The sequence below is a fragment of the Cardiocondyla obscurior genome, linkage group LG01 (assembly GCF_019399895.1).
Source record: "Cardiocondyla obscurior isolate alpha-2009 linkage group LG01, Cobs3.1, whole genome shotgun sequence".
NCBI lineage: Eukaryota > Metazoa > Arthropoda > Insecta > Hymenoptera > Formicidae > Cardiocondyla > Cardiocondyla obscurior.
In genome coordinates this window covers 4,769,220-4,785,130 of record NC_091864.1, presented here as the reverse complement: position 1 = coordinate 4,785,130, position 15,911 = coordinate 4,769,220, and the positions used below count along the sequence as shown (strand labels likewise).

Here is a 15,911-nt window from a genome sequence, read left to right as displayed (position 1 = left end):
GAATAATAATTGAATAATAATAATAATTGAAAGGCAATGATATTTCAGTAAATGCAACAAAATAATGAAATTTTCCAACGGGTATGAACACTTGAAGAGAATTTTGAGAGAACTTTTATGTAAGTTTTGTGATCGTAGATAGAGAAGCATAATATTATGACCGAAAAGAAAATGTGATCGCAAACCAAAAAGAGATCACGCTTATGAGGCAGGATCGATCGTTTCATCGATCTTAAGTGGTACCTGTCTGTGCTTGAATTTAGATGAAGATAATTTGATGGTCCATGATTGAGTGGTTCTTCGAGAAGAGTTTCTTAGAATTCTGTACTATCATAATAGACTTACATTCCGTTTGACTTATAAATACCGACACGTATAACATGTTTCGGCATATAAATTAAGTATAATGAAGATATAATCACGTTTTATTTGCACCGCAGAGTCGATACTATAGATTACACATGCTAATATAAGTTTTCTAATTCAGCATATAAGTATTATGCGTTGGAATATTAAAATCTCTTTTGCTAACTTTTTTTTTATGAAATGAAAGATTACTCTACGTTATTCTACAGTTTCGATTTATTTTGAAAATTATTCTTTCTTTCGCTCTTCTTGAAGACAGCTCGCACATGTCCGAAAAGCAATGCACGCACGTTAATAATAATCAATTAAAAAAAAATTAACGATAGAACGTTGGAAAATAGGTGTAATACTAATTAACGATATGCAGGTTTGGCTGTAAATTGGTTGCACGATGGAAGTTCCTTGCATTTAGACTGACCAGCGTTAGTATATGTACCGTTATGGGAAAACGCTCGCGGCGATGTTAACGAGATAAATTGTAGTCGTAACCGTACCATAAAAGGTTGAACAACTCCATTGAAAGAGCGAGAAGAAAAGAAAGATACCATTTCTTAATAGTTGAGTGGAATTGTGTCTGGCATTCTTCAATCTTGCTGCGTCAGGTTTATTGGTCCATCGAATCCTTTTATGAAACGTCTAAGATCGATATTACGTACACACATGATTGATCTTAGGATGGATTTGAGTCTCTTGTCGATAATATATCATTGTTGTAGCCGTTGCGTAGTTTACGGAGCCGTAAAATTAAAGATTTATTTTAACAATACGATTTATTAGACATTAGAAAATTTCATTGAATGACTTTTCAGCAGTGTCTTCTTACTTTATGACGAGCCAAACAATAGGTTACGTTTTAGCGATCGTTACTGAACAAAGAATACCGTAGGTGCACAAGCAGCCGTCTTTGTCCTCCAAATCACGGAAATGTCCCCTTCTCGTGTTCGAGATATGCGGTTCCTCGTCAAGCAGTGTCTCCGTGGACTGCATATTTAAGCGGACCATATCTTGTCGAAAACACGGAAATGACTTCTTGCATGTAGCACTCACGAATATTTCTCACAACCGCAGCCAAGCGACAAGCTTTTCGCGTATTAATAGACATTCACGCAAGAGAACTAAATGGAATAAACTTTCCTCGTGTATAGCCTGAGCTTTTATTGTTTTCAGAACACGTGTCGCGTAAATGATGGCACGATTCGGGAAGGTTGCATGTGAAATACAGAAAATTAAAGATTAACAGCATTTCTCGTGTTCTAAAGTAGGTACATATAGAATGTCTTCAACGAGAAGGCGATATGTACAATTATTTCTTTTGTGGGCTGGTAAAAATGATTTTGGTTTCAGTTTCTTAATTTTAATATTTTCAATTTTGCATATAGAAAAGTCAATTAATATTTATTGTGCATTTAAACGAATAATATTATTAAAGGACTTTTTTTTATTATTACAAAAAGTGTTTTGAAAATTATGAAAAAGAAAACCCGTACAATTAATTTTAAACAATGAAAATGATTGGGAAAGATATAATAACGCGAAGTTAATTGTCAAGTTTATTATAAATGACATATCTGACATAGAAACCTGTTAATGTGTTTCACGTGATATTTTCACGAATTATCGGTTAATATATTCACGTGTGACGGTATTGTTAGCATTGATACTATTAAAATTTCAAATTTCTAATACGAATATTTATGAGGAAGAATTTTATTCCAAATAATATAAGTAAACTCGTTCTGCGATTCTTACCGCTTCACATTTTCTTTTCACCTTTCTCGCGACACTGATTTAATGACACTTCATGCTCCTGTCTCAAAGCGAAAGTTAGAAAATATTGCAGTATAATTCATGCAGCCCAATAATGATTTCTCTTTGTTGACAACATGCTGATGATTGCTTTTTTCCATGGTCTCACGTTTATTGTTTCACATTGAAAGGTGACAAAACGTGCATACAAATTATCTTAACGCGGATTCTCTCGATTAGGTATTCCGATGTTATCGCTTTGAGTTTGACCTTAATTATCTTGCATTTTCAAGCAACAGATGTTTAGCGTCTGTTCAATAGACGTATTTAACTATGCGCTCTATGCCTTTATTTGACGCGCTATACAGTTATTAAATAATTAAATAATAATAAATTATGTGCCTCTTCAAGTTTACGTATCGTATCGCGCGCGATTTCTTCGGTGCAAAATAAATAAAACAAAATACTCGAATATACGAGTTTGACAAATTAAACGCGTGAGCAAATTTTTGTTTACTGCATCAAAATAATTTGAAAGAATTAGAGTGTACGGAAAATTAGCATATATTTTTTCAATTATACGAAGATTATAAAAATCTTTTATATCGGCCAATTTAACTGTTCGACAGCGTTCGCTCTTCGATTACCTGATCGCGCCACCATGCATATTCCGCTCGCTTCGCTCAAAAGATACTCCGATTCGGTCAACACGAGCTCGAGTATTCCCGAAGTAGACAAGTCGGCTGTTTGTAGTGGATTTTGTTAAAATTAAAATTTGCAATTAATTATTGAAATATACTACTAGAAAAATAAGACGTTTGATTCGGCATCGATTGTTTCGAATTGCATATTTCCTAATAGTAAGACCTCTTTTTTATCATTTCTATTACCATCGGGTAAAACACAATTTAAACTTCCTTCTGTCGATCAGAGATAACGCTAGGGGCTTGTGCTCTGGCTTGTGCCAGCAATTTACTCATACTAAACTCTTAATACTCCTAGAGTGTTTTCGGAGACTGCGCCAAGAAACTTCAGGATTGACGAATTTATCATTTTATTTACTTTGAATTTCTCGATCATTTGTATAAGCATATGATTAAATTACCAATTTTATTTAATTGTAATTTAAGGTTAAATATTATTTATTGGATTGTTAATGTATTTTTTAGTAATCATAAAATTAAACTGACACAGCTTTTTAAAGATAGGATTTATAATATCATATAATTCGTGCATTGATGGTCATACATATTGAAACAAAATTAAAAAAAAAAAGACGGTAATAAATTACATAAAAATAATGTTAAAATGAGAATGGTTTTTATATACATAAAGTTTATATGTACATGAAGTTTAATATAAAAAATTTATTATAATTAATATGAATTTTCATATTATTTTATACCTTACGTTTAAGAAATTTAGTTACTCAATTTTCAGTGCACAAAATATATCCAAACTAACAAAGAAATACAAAATTTGCTGTATGAGATATAAACAGGTGTAATGATAGAATTAATAATGACAGATTAATTTTATGCGACAAATTTACTTTATAAACATAAAATTACATACATATGAATAAATATACGTACCTATATATAATAATTTCATACATGATAAACAATACATGTATATAATTATTATCAAAATGATACTTAAATTAACTACATAATTAATATTTATCAAAATCATTAGTGAATTATCACCATTAAAGTATAGAACTTTAAAAAGTATGAATTAACATAAATTTTATATTAATGAGTACAACATTTAATAGAAGAACTAATATATTAATTTTAAAGTAGAGAATTTAAATTAAACATAGTTTCATTATTTTGTAGATTATTGCATTACGTCGAACATATTTTCAACAAATTATGTAACCATCTTATACATATATTAGATTATAGTAGCTAATTAACAATAACAAATTTGGCAATTAATATAAATTAATCGAATTAAAATATATCAATATAATCATCATATAAAATTGATAATAGATATTCGGAAGAACTTTTCAATGTTTACCTAGTATTTCCTGAATTTTTTAATATTCAGGCGATAGCATTCATGAATCATGAATGGTAAATCAAGTTACAGGAAGCTTAATGGAAATATGTTATATTTCGGTATTAAAAGTTATATGGCTACATGTAAACTTAACGTTAACAGCATAAAATATTATTTACCACGCAACGGTTTTATTTTATTGGTAATATGAACAATAAATAATAATTGTGCGTAACTTATACTTAATGCGATAATTTATCAATCTGCAGTCCACACTTTTACTTATAAATCATCAAGGCTTAAAAAGAGCTGATTTTCATATTCACACTACTTCATCTAATGCTGATATTTAATCTAAATGAATATCGTGATTTTTAAAACAATGTTGTTTTATGATTCAGCTTGAAATTAATGTTTTGTCGTTGGAAACGTAAAACGAAATGCTTTCTCTTGAACGTGGATTGTAATCTATAATCGTATAACCGTCTTCGGAGAATTTCGGCATGCAACGCAGCTGACAACAGTCTTATAGTATATATTATTTTTAGTTGTAAAGTAGAATACGTTTGTCTACCGCTTTGCGACATATTGGACATTCCGACATCCGGTCGCCGCACATTTGACAAGTGCCGTGTCCGCACAGGAAGATCATGTTTTTCAGACGGTCCAGGCAAACCGGGCACATGGTCTGCAACAATAAGAAAATAATACTTTTATATTATTCTGCATTCTAAATGTTAATTAATTGTGCTCAAATTAGTTTATTTACGCCTCGCTAAGTACGGCTCTCACACGAGCTTCCTTCAATTTAAAATCGATATCAATACCTTCTCGATCATAGGTTTCGTCATATTTTAATATCAAGTTATTTTTTAGTTTTAATATTTAAATGTTAAATTAATATTATTTAGATTTCCCTGGAGTAGAGTTAAAAAATGTCTACTAATCAAGTTTTTCCAATTTATTTGTAATCTAGCTCCTTGAATCTTTCTTGAAAACTAATGAAGCAAAAACTGAAAGGGGAGCCACAGTTAAAGTTTGTTGCGGTATTCGCGACACAAGAAGGCTTGAAATACTGCCCGAGAAAACGTATTCTGGTTTTTTTGAGGCCGAAAGGTAATTGTACAGAGCCGCGGTGCGGACTTCTTTCTTCGACACAAATTAAATTATTCGTTTCATTAAAGCGGCGCATAACGAAGCGAGACGCGGAAGGGACACGTGCCTGCTCCTTGATGTCCTGCAATTGCTGCTGTAGTTTTTGTATGTCGCTGTGAGAAGTATCTCGGCTGCCGTTGTTCATTAGGAGAGCTTCTCCAGCTCCGGTGTTGTTCGAGGGCGTCGTTTCCTCCTCGGAATCCGCCTTGACTTCGGATATTGTTCCTTCGAAGCATAACAGTTGGTTAAAAAAGAAAAAAAAAGAAAAAAATGAAAAAAAATAAAGGAAAAAGTAGAGTCTCGCCAATTCTATGACAACGGCAGTATCGCCAAGCGGCGCTCTCGTTTATCACGACTCGTCCTTTCGCTCGCAAAAATATAATTAACGGTGTCTCAATAGCAAAAATAAATGCTTTAACTAAGGAGAACGTCGAAATTAATATGCAAAACAGCTAGGCGGTAAATACAAAGGAGGCAAAGAGAAATATTTTATTCTCGTCGGGATCCTACAATCGTTTCTCTATTATTTGGCTCAATTATCTTAATCGGCAGGAGGCAGAAAATGCAGGCGCAAATCGGTGCACGGGCCGGGAATAGTCCGGTATATTCCGAGCGAGATTAGAGGCCGAGCTATCTAATCACTTGCGCGGAGGCAGGCCCGATATATTCCGCGCGATTAAATAGATCGAGATAGGCGAGGAGCTATGAAGCGTTGATACCTGAAGCGTTGCAGCCCTTCACGTAGGTGACATCACCGCCGCCGCCGCAGCAGACCGAGAGCGGTACCATGTGCTGTATCTGGGCCCGGCATTGCACACACTTCTTCATCAGAGCCGCGCAGCTTTCGCAGGCGCACATGTGTCCGCACGGACGGAAAAGTACACCCGCCTTGCGATCCGAACAAACCACGCACTCTTCGATCTGAAAACAAACTGTCGTTATTGCGTGCAAGAAAAAGGTGTGAGCAAAACGCGCGTCCGGAGTTTCGGCGATCTCCAGGACAGAATAAAAACCTTTCGATTAATAATCGTCTGGTGCGATTCACATGAACCAGCGCGACGTACTACGAGTTGGATCTAGAAAGGAGGTCGCGTGATTAGATCAGCCCACTTATAAAAAATTAAATTAACAATAGCGCGATATTAATAAAAAATAAAGAGGTAGCGTTATAATTAATAATGATATTTTACCTTTACTCGCGAGAGAACGTTCTCACGACAAATCAGACATTTCTTCACCCTCGGTGCACAAGCGTTGCAGCAAGCCACGTGCCCACAGGGACTGAATAGCATCTCTCGTTTGCCATCGGAACATACGAGACATTCGTCGATTGCCGCCGATGGGACAGCGGTTTCGATATCGTGTCTGAAAAGGGAAGCCGCACGTTAACGAACATTATCCTAAGAGATACGACGATGTACAGCGTAATTGCACAGGGAATTACACGTGGAACACGTAACGAGGCAATCGATTGAACGAGTTTGTGCTGTAATTTCTCATTTAAGTCTTTTTGGCTCTCTCATTAAATTAAATAAAATAACATAAAGTTTTAAAATACAATTTCTAGACATTTCGCCGGCAAATAAAATTTTATGTCCTAACAACATTTTAAATTAAAAAAAAAAAAAAAAAAAAACAGGTTTGGTTGTTATGTTTAACATTTTTTATAAGACTTTTCGTCAAGTTTAATGTAAAATTATAAGACTTTCGAAATACGGACGATTCTTTGTCCTTGTGACAGGTGGTGAGAGTCTTGCAGAGATTCGGATCCGGGCAAAGATCCAGAGGCGTCTGGCCCTTTTTGTTTTTCAGCTCCAGGTCGGCGCCGTGTGCCGCGAGGAAGCACGCGATGAAGGAACTGCTTTTTTTGTCCTGTCCTTGAGTACCCAAGCCCATCAGCAACCGCCCGACGTCTTGCACGTCCTGCAGCTGCCGCAATTGCGACAACGTGTGATGTCGAAGGGCCTCGTGCAGAGGTGTGTCCCCGTCCTTATCAGCGACGTTCAGATTCGCGCCTTCCCGTACTAACAGCTGCAATAAATTATCACAAAATGAATTAACGATTCCTGTCTGAGGAAATAAAACAGCGAATTATCAAGTGGCAAACAAAAAATGTTTTATTAATATTTATTCAAAACTTAATTATTATTTTTATTATAAAATGCTGTCGTTTTTTTTCTATCTAGAATTATTAGACATCGAGATTTATAAGAATGACAGATATTCGTAGGAACATATTTACCCGGACAATCTGCGTGTGTTGTCGCTCGACAGCCAGGTGTAGAGCGGTTTGTAAATTCACGTTCTGCAAGTCCAGGTCGGCTTTTCCGGCGCGTGCCAGTTGCTCTGCGACTTCAACATGATTGTTGAGGGCGGCCAAGTGAAGGGCCGTGTATCCGTCATCTTTTTTCTCGTCGACAATCCAGGGTCGAGGTAATTTCGACAGCAGCACCCGCATCGCACTGAAATCAAATGAAAAACCCCAGGACATTAAAGCACAACGCTGCAAGTGCATTCTAAAAAGAAAATTAATTTTTTGCCGTACCGGTAATTTTAAATTAAATTATCTTGCAAGTCGACCAAATTAATTTTTCCTGTTTTTCTAAAAATATTCCGAATAATACGTTATAGAGATTTACGTGCTTTCCCACATTTTTTTCAGAACGCACGCGTAGTGTGCATTTTTATTTTTATATGCATTTTTACATATAATTTGCAACTTTCTTGTTAAATAATACACTTCCGTGTATCTTGTATATTTCAAACTACTCGCTGTGGTACTGATGGGACCCCATAGTAAGGTGGCGAAGAGAGACGGGGACAGCTGTTGGTCGGGGCTTATATCGAGGGGACCTCTTCGAAGCGAGTGCCATTGCTGTGAAGGAACAGACGTGTGTCTCATCACATATGTGAAGTCCTGCATACGCTTTGAAATATCTCGCTAGCTCCCGGCTTGGGAGGCCATCCCGCGTTCTCTTTTTCTTCTTTTAGAAAGACTCATCAATTATAACATGATAGTTTCACGGAACTAAACATCCAACTGCGGGAGTTGGCGAAAATGTCAGTAATGAGACATATAATATTTTTATATAGCTGGAAATAATTGCTCAGATAAAAAAAAACTTTTTTTTTAACAAGAGAATATACTTTTTTTTTTTATGACAAATCGAGTTACGAAAAGTACAACAAGGAAAATTAATTTTATTACGTTATTAAATTTTTAACTCGATGATCAAAATAATTTACGACTTACCAATTATTATTTTGGTATTTATTTTATAAATTGTTTGTTTTACGAGTTAAAATGTAACGATCTGTGAAAAATTATTGCGCATACGTATATATCCGTGCAATAATATATGCTCAGGGGAGTAATAATATTCGCATTAAAATCGTGATACCGTTATAGATGTCGACCGTCGTTTTCTCGCTCCACGGAAAGGCTATCAAATTTTTATGGCGCGTAAGCGGCGTCGTTTTTCATTAATGTGGGTCTAAGGGACGCGCGTTTTGCATCCAAGTGCGATCGCGGCGTTTCGAGCCACGGCCGCGAGTCGCGGCCAACTCTCCTTGTCATGAATATGCAAATGATCGCGAGTGTTACCGTTACCGCGTTAATAACCATAAATCGATTACTTTGCCAATTATGTCCGGGTACCTAGTGCCCGGCATCGACGACGCACCCGCGCGCGCGATTTTATTGCATCGTTGACCGGCTCCGTTGATTTCATTCTGTTCTCGTTGTGCCACGACATTTTGTTTCCTTCCCACTTCAATTTTCACGACTTGCTGAAATAATTACAAGCGAAACAATAGGAATAATGTAGCGATTAAGGTCACTTGGCTCACCCTGGCATTGTCTTTAAAACAATTTAAAAAAAAAACTGCGTTTATATTTCGAATAATAAATATCTCGTATTTGTTTTACTCAAGTTTGGACGCGATAATTAATCGGTTCCCGCAGGGCGTGATCACGTCTTAATTAAAAAAAAAAAATAGTAAAATACGTAGAGTAATGCGTATTATATTTATCGCCCAGTATACATTGCACCGCGAATGCGCGTTACACGCATCAAATTACAACACGTCGACCGGAAGGATGTAATAGCGTGATTCTGTGCTCACCAGGATGAGATGCAATATCTTTTTATAAAAGAATCTCTTCTCGTTTAAGCGCCAAGAGCCGCCGGAGAAGATTTATTGCCCTCCCCCTCAAAATTCGTTGAGTTTCGCGTGGGATCTCGCGCGTGAATGAGACGCGCGGCGACGTTGATTTAAGGCCGCCGATAATTATCGCAATTAGAGCCTCGCGCGATGTAATAAATAGAAATAAGCGGGCGAGCGTCGTTCCGGTTATTGCGTTCTCCCGTCAGTCTCCGGTTTAATATCGCTCTGTCGTATTTCGCGCGCTCAAAGACGGAATTCGTAGCGATCGTTGCGGGTCCGCATAAATACGCCGCCTCGCTTAGGCAACGGTGTCGGCGTACATCACAACGCGCGATATTATTACCGCGATTAATTTCCCGTCGCTCGTCGACGAGGACTTTTGTCGTCGACGTCTCTATTCCTTTATTGGCATCAATGAACCGTCGTTAGGCACTCCCGGCGTGCCTACTACTAGTCGATATCGTTACGCCGACACCCCAGCCCACGGCCCGATCATTACGCCTTCAAATTGTCGTTCATTGTCGTATCGCGTCGCGATTAGAAACAGTAACGTCATTCCGCAGTTCAGAGATCACGCGCGGCTCGGTTGCATTCGCAGTGCCGCTTTTGACGCTTCCTGTAGCCTCCACGCCTGCTCGGTACGTCGTTAATTAATTTAACTCGAACGTGACTTTATGATTTTTTTTTTTTTTTAAACAAGCATTTGGCTATTACAAAATTTGGAAATTCTCTTCTTGCCGTTGAGGCTCTTTCGTGAATTTAACTTCACCGATGTCTCTTTCCAACGAAACCCTCTCGTTGGCATTTGATTTTGTTATTATACACTTTTTATTTTTTTTATTTCGGCAACCTGAACGTGTCAGGTTAATCTCGACGGATTTTGCACGAGTCGGGTGCGGTTTTAACAGTCCTCGGACAAAATTTCGAGTGCAGAGAATCATGCGTCGCGTCCACGAGCTCGGTGCTCGCGTCGCACGCACAATTCGCGCACGCATATATCGAGCATTTAGTGAGTCAGCGACGGCCGTGGCATCATCGTCTACCGAGAACCTGATGCCACTGGGCCTTAACATACACGCGAGCCTCTGTTCCTTTCGACGCGGAGCCGCGGACCGTCGCGACGAGGCTCGCGCCGTCTCTCGGGTGTCCGCGGCGCGCAGTGAGTCAGTGAGAGATCACGCGGCGACACGCTAAATATAATTGACACGAGCGTGTGCAAAATGACAACGGGAGCATGAGCAGGCTGACCCCTGCAGAGGAAGGGAGAGAGAGGCCGCGTCTTCGCAGCGTGTCGCCGTCAATCGTCATCGCCGACAATCGATACCGTCGCAATTCTTCGCGAATGCAAGTGCGCCGGAACGAGCGGGATCAGCACGCGAAATCGTTGCGCTCTCGCAGTTTGCGCGAGACGCGCTCCGCTAAATATAGCGGTGGACTCGCGATTATTTCGGTATTTGTTGCCGCCGCCGTCGTCGTCGCGAATTTCTCGCAGCTGCGATTCCTCCGTTTGTTCGTTCGTCCGTCTGTCGCGAGTGTTATCGTGAGGATTTTGAGGCCGAGTACGGAAAGAGAAAGAGAGAAAAAGAGAGAGATAGAAATAGAGAGAGAAAAAGAGAGAGAGAGAGAGAGAGAGAGAGACTGCGAGAGAAAAGAGGATGATCTCGAGAGCGGAGCACCGCCACCGCGAAATAATCCCGCTCGGTTTGTCATTGTCGAAACGCGGAATTGTTTCGTGTTCGAGGTAGGAAGGGAATTGTCGGTGAATTAATAGCTTACGAGAATGTAATGTCATTGGTCAAGTATGTCCTATCGATAGATATTAGTAGTTAAAAAAAAAAAAGAGCAGAAGTCAGAGCAGAATAACAAGAGTATTGTGTCAAATGCAGAGAAGAAGTCTGAAAGAAGTTGCATAAGTGTTTTAGTTTTTTCATATAAAATTTTATACCGTCCGTTGAAATTAACAGACACGTTTGTTACAACTGCCCTGCAATCGATCACGATATTTAAAAAAATCTCTATTTATGTTGTTCGAAAGATAAAAAAAATCCTTTCTTTTATTTCGCTTTTAATTAAGTAATTACTTTTTGTACTCTGCTGTTTCATTACACTCGTAATACTATTATTTTATTCCTGACAGCTCATCGCGGTTGTTTAGCTCTCTCGTGAATTGTTACGTAGTTTCATTCCTGACAATAATCCGCCAGGAATAAAACGTGTAAATATTCCTTGCCGATTTAAGTTGATAAAAAAGAAAAGTGTGATTACAATCGCTGCACTATGCACACATTAGAAGTGAGATATTTCTCAGCCGATCGCACTTTCGATTACGATCGGATAATAGCTCACCCGAGTGCGCTTTGCGCCAAGATGAAATCGGAAGCTGCGATCTTTCGGCGAGAGTCGAGTCTCCTTGGCGGCATTCATCGACGAATTGCTGAGAAACCACCGAGGGCCTCCAGTCCCTAAAACATTTATCCGCCGCAGTCTCGCGGAATTCCGGCGGAATTCCATTTATCTTCCCTTTCGTTTGCCCGACGGCGGCAACTCCAACCTCCCCCGACCGACGGGCTCCGAAGTATTTGAATTTTCCTTCAGTCATCCGCACGCGACATCCGATTCGATCAAACTTGGCGCAATAAACAAAGCGGCAATTTTCGCGCCGCGCCCTTCCGTCGATCCGTCGATCATGCGTGAGATAATTCGGTATCTAATATTCAACGACCGCAGATTACTTTCTCGTCAATCAGAAGTATAATAAAGTATATGAAAATATGTGCTACGAGTTTTTGCTGAAGATAATCTCGTGTAGATTTTTAATTAAAATTCTAATTCCAAACGTGAAAGCATAACGAATGATCGCGAAGAGCGTTACGGATCTTCAAGAGTAAATTATCTCGGGATTCATCGGGCGTGCTAATCATTGTGCGATTATGCAAGCTACTCGAGACGGTCTCTGTGTCGGCTCTTCGAGTTTAAATTCGGCGAATTTAACCGATTCGATGAATCAGAAAGGAACGCACGGCCGGCTCGAATCGGCGATGTTCGTTCGTGGGTGACGGTACGCCGTCGCGAGGAGAGAGGTTGGACGTGCTCTAATATGCAGAAACCATGAGGAACGTCGGTCGCTACCATGACGCAATTTCCGGGCACCTCCATCAGAGTTGGCGCACCCAGCGAAAGAGCCGCTGCCCTCGATACCGTAGCTTCTCTCTTTCTCTTACACTTCGATCCGCTACGTTCTTGTTTTTAAAATTTATTTTATTTTTTTTTTTTTTAATACTTTTTTTTTTTGCTTTATTTCGCCTTTTACGCGGCGGGATTAAAACCAAAGGAAACTCAGAAAGGGAGAAAAACCGAAATCTCCTGCGCTCCGTCGTCTCGCGAAACTTCATCGGCAAAGTGTCCAACGAAAATTGGAATTTGCCGTGAGTACCGAATACCGGAAGTTAGATCCGGATTAAGCGGGGGAACTTCTCAAAGTGCTTCCGCGTCCTTCTAATTTCGTTTCTCCTTGCCGGAGCGCTTTCCTCCGTATTTTTCCCCCGGCCTCGTTGCCGAAGCTGCCACGTCGTGACGTTGTTCTTTCGACGGGCATTTCCGATTCTTTCGCAAGATGTCCCGAACACTGCGTTCCCTCGTAAATACTAACAAACCGAGTAAAGCCTCCGTGAAAAGTTAGAGAAGCGAATGTCAGAATTTACGAGCCTTCCTTTAGGTGTTTATGTTTGACTTACGTCTTAGATTGCCTCGCGTTGCAATTTCGTTTCTTTTTCAGCGTTATCACTATGATATCCAATATTACATTTTCTTTTAACGAAAGGATTGTGGACCAAACTACCGTTGCGTTTGACAATCCTTATCTACATACTTGTGTATGTGAAACGGCTTATCTTGGAAAGGCTAAGGGTTAACGAAATCTCGCAACTGCCGCCGTGATGAAAATTGAAATTCTCGGAGGATAGTACCTATGAAAGGATTAGTTGGCGGCGGGCCCCGCGGGGGCTGAAACGGGGGGCTTCGAGCACCGAGAAGGTAGGTAATCGAACCAAAACTAAATCACAACTATCAACTAATTCTATCCGTGAAGTTTGGACATCGCGGGGGTTGAGACGTCTTCGGTTAGCGGGTACGAGAAACGGCGTCAGTGATCAAAGAGCAAAAATACCGGCGGCGAGGAAGAACGAGGGTATTGTCGCGACGCGAGAGATAAAAGCGATAACGATTGAATTGCAATTTGATCACGAAACGGATTTTACAATATGTCCTTCGCAACAAAACAAATCCTAATGGCAATTAATAACGAATTAATTAATTAATCAATAATCATTAATAATAAAGCTGTTCAAATTGTAATGTAATTTGCTAATTGCTAACCACTATTGTTATATAATAACAATACATTAATTTTTATTGTTTCCGAAAATAATCTCGGTAGAACGTGTAGAATAATGCAATTAGAAAACTAAACTAAATGGATCTCAAAGAGTATACATTTTTTAAAGCAAGCTTTCGCTGTACGAGAAATACTCGCGGAGTAAAGAAATATAAAATGATAACGTATGAAACATACAAATCCATCTTGCAGAAAATAAATCGCGTTTCATAAGCTAAGACCTCGCATTAAGTATAAAGATGAACTGGAAGATAGAAGGATTGACGTAAGGAAGAGCGGAACAATAATCGCGTGCACAAAGCGCGGTAACAAAAAAAAAAAAAAACAATTCTATGACAAAAGAGAATTTTCATAGAACATAAAAAAAATAAAAAAAAGGGAGAAAAAAACTCATAAAAAGAGAAGAAAGAAAATATTTCGATCGCGTTCGATAAAGTCGCGTAAATTTATGCGTTCAATACCTAGCAGGAAGAGAGAGAAAAAGAGAGAGAAAGAAGGAAAGACGTGGAGTGATCGTGGTTGAGAAAGTACCAGCAGTCCTTCTAAAAAAAAAAAAAAATATATTAATTCTGAGTTCCTTTAAAAGTTATTGCAAAAGGCGCAAGGGAGGACGAACGACGAGGGGGGAGGGGAGGAGGAGGGACGGATGGAACTTTTCCGCGGCGATGGAAATGACTTCGGCATAAAATATGACGGCGATGGCACCGCCAGACGAGTCGCAGGTGCACCACGGGGTAGGTCACCCGTGATAGCTGCACTCGTCGGCTATTTTAATTCGGGCCGGGAGGAAAGGGCAGGCGAGCTCATTCCCCATGCCCGCGGATGGATCTGGAGGACTTCCACGGAAACGCTTATCGAAGTGGAAAATTAAATTCCCAAATATATAAATTCTGTTGCGATCGAAAAGAGGGGGCCAAAAGCCGAAGCCAACGCCGAATTCGAAATCGGGAAATTTAATGTGCAATTAGAAATTTGATCTTCCCCGCTTGTCGTTTGATTTAATACGTTTTTATCGACGCTTTGTCGTTTGCAGCATTATATCGTATTTATTCTAAACATTTAAATAATACTCTTGAAATCGCTCGGTAATTACTCTCATCGTTAATTGCTTTTGCGCAATTTTAAACGCAATTATTTATATTTCTGTCCTCCAGCATATTATATCGAATTTGACAAATGTTATTTCATCTTTGCGTCTAGTATTACCATATTGTATTTATTAATAAACGTTATTTATTCTGGCATAAATATTATTAGTACTATCGTTAACAACATCGTTTGTTACGTAGCGTAAATTAATACGTTATCGTTCGATTAACTTTATTTTCTTCATACATAATTATGATCAAAATTAATTTTTATCCAAAATCCGTGCGTTTTGTGCTAAACACACGCGTAATTAAACTCTTTAACTACATAAACGAAGCACCTGGCGGTATCGTCCCATTCTCGTAAAATCGTTATTTTCGCGGTGCAAAAAGAGAGCTTAACAAACTGTGAAAGAGTTTAAACACTTCCATTAGCTGTAGCCACATTTAAATGGTATTTCTGGTCGAATAAGCGAATAAATTGGCAACAAATAAATCTCGTTAATCATGATTTTCTGTCCTCTTGTAAAAATATTCATAACAGAGATACTCGATTTTCCGTAAAATTGTCAAACTGTGCCCGTAATCTTTTCACTTTTTAAATGCAGCGGGTATTATTACTGAAAACTCCTTTACTTTAGAGAGAGAAAAAGAGAGAACGTGTTATTAACCTTCCAAATTATATTTAAATTACATTACGTTACGTGAATCTTTTGTTACGTGTGTACGATTATCGTATTTCGACAATTTCAACGTGCGACACAGATTGATGTATCTTTTAAGTAACTTACAAATTATTTATCTCGCGAGGAGTTTACATCTCCACTCTCGACATCTCGGATCGCCAATTCTGTTTATCGCTGGGAAAACGTACGTACCCGAAACGCGAGCGAGAAGTTTTATGCCGAGAAAGAGGAAGCGCGAGGCGGAAGGAAGGGCACGAGGAACGAAAATGATTCCGGCATCAACCACGACGGACGGCG

The 15,911-nt window shown here is 38.9% G+C and overlaps 1 protein-coding gene across 1 annotated transcript in view; it reads right to left on the bottom strand.

Moving 5' to 3' along the window:
* Positions 1-4,216: 4,216 nt before the first annotated feature.
* Positions 4,217-15,911, bottom strand: part of Mib1 (mind bomb 1) — a 324,433-nt gene continuing 312,738 nt past the window's right edge. The window contains exons 10-15 of the mRNA XM_070654815.1: positions 7,523-7,742; positions 7,001-7,311; positions 6,471-6,645; positions 6,000-6,201; positions 5,348-5,505; positions 4,217-4,813 (exon numbers count right to left, since the gene is read on the bottom strand). Of these exons, the coding sequence (XP_070510916.1) occupies positions 4,670-4,813; positions 5,348-5,505; positions 6,000-6,201; positions 6,471-6,645; positions 7,001-7,311; positions 7,523-7,742 (1,210 nt within the window). The 3' untranslated portion in view covers positions 4,217-4,669. The remainder of the gene's footprint in view (positions 4,814-5,347; positions 5,506-5,999; positions 6,202-6,470; positions 6,646-7,000; positions 7,312-7,522; positions 7,743-15,911) is intronic.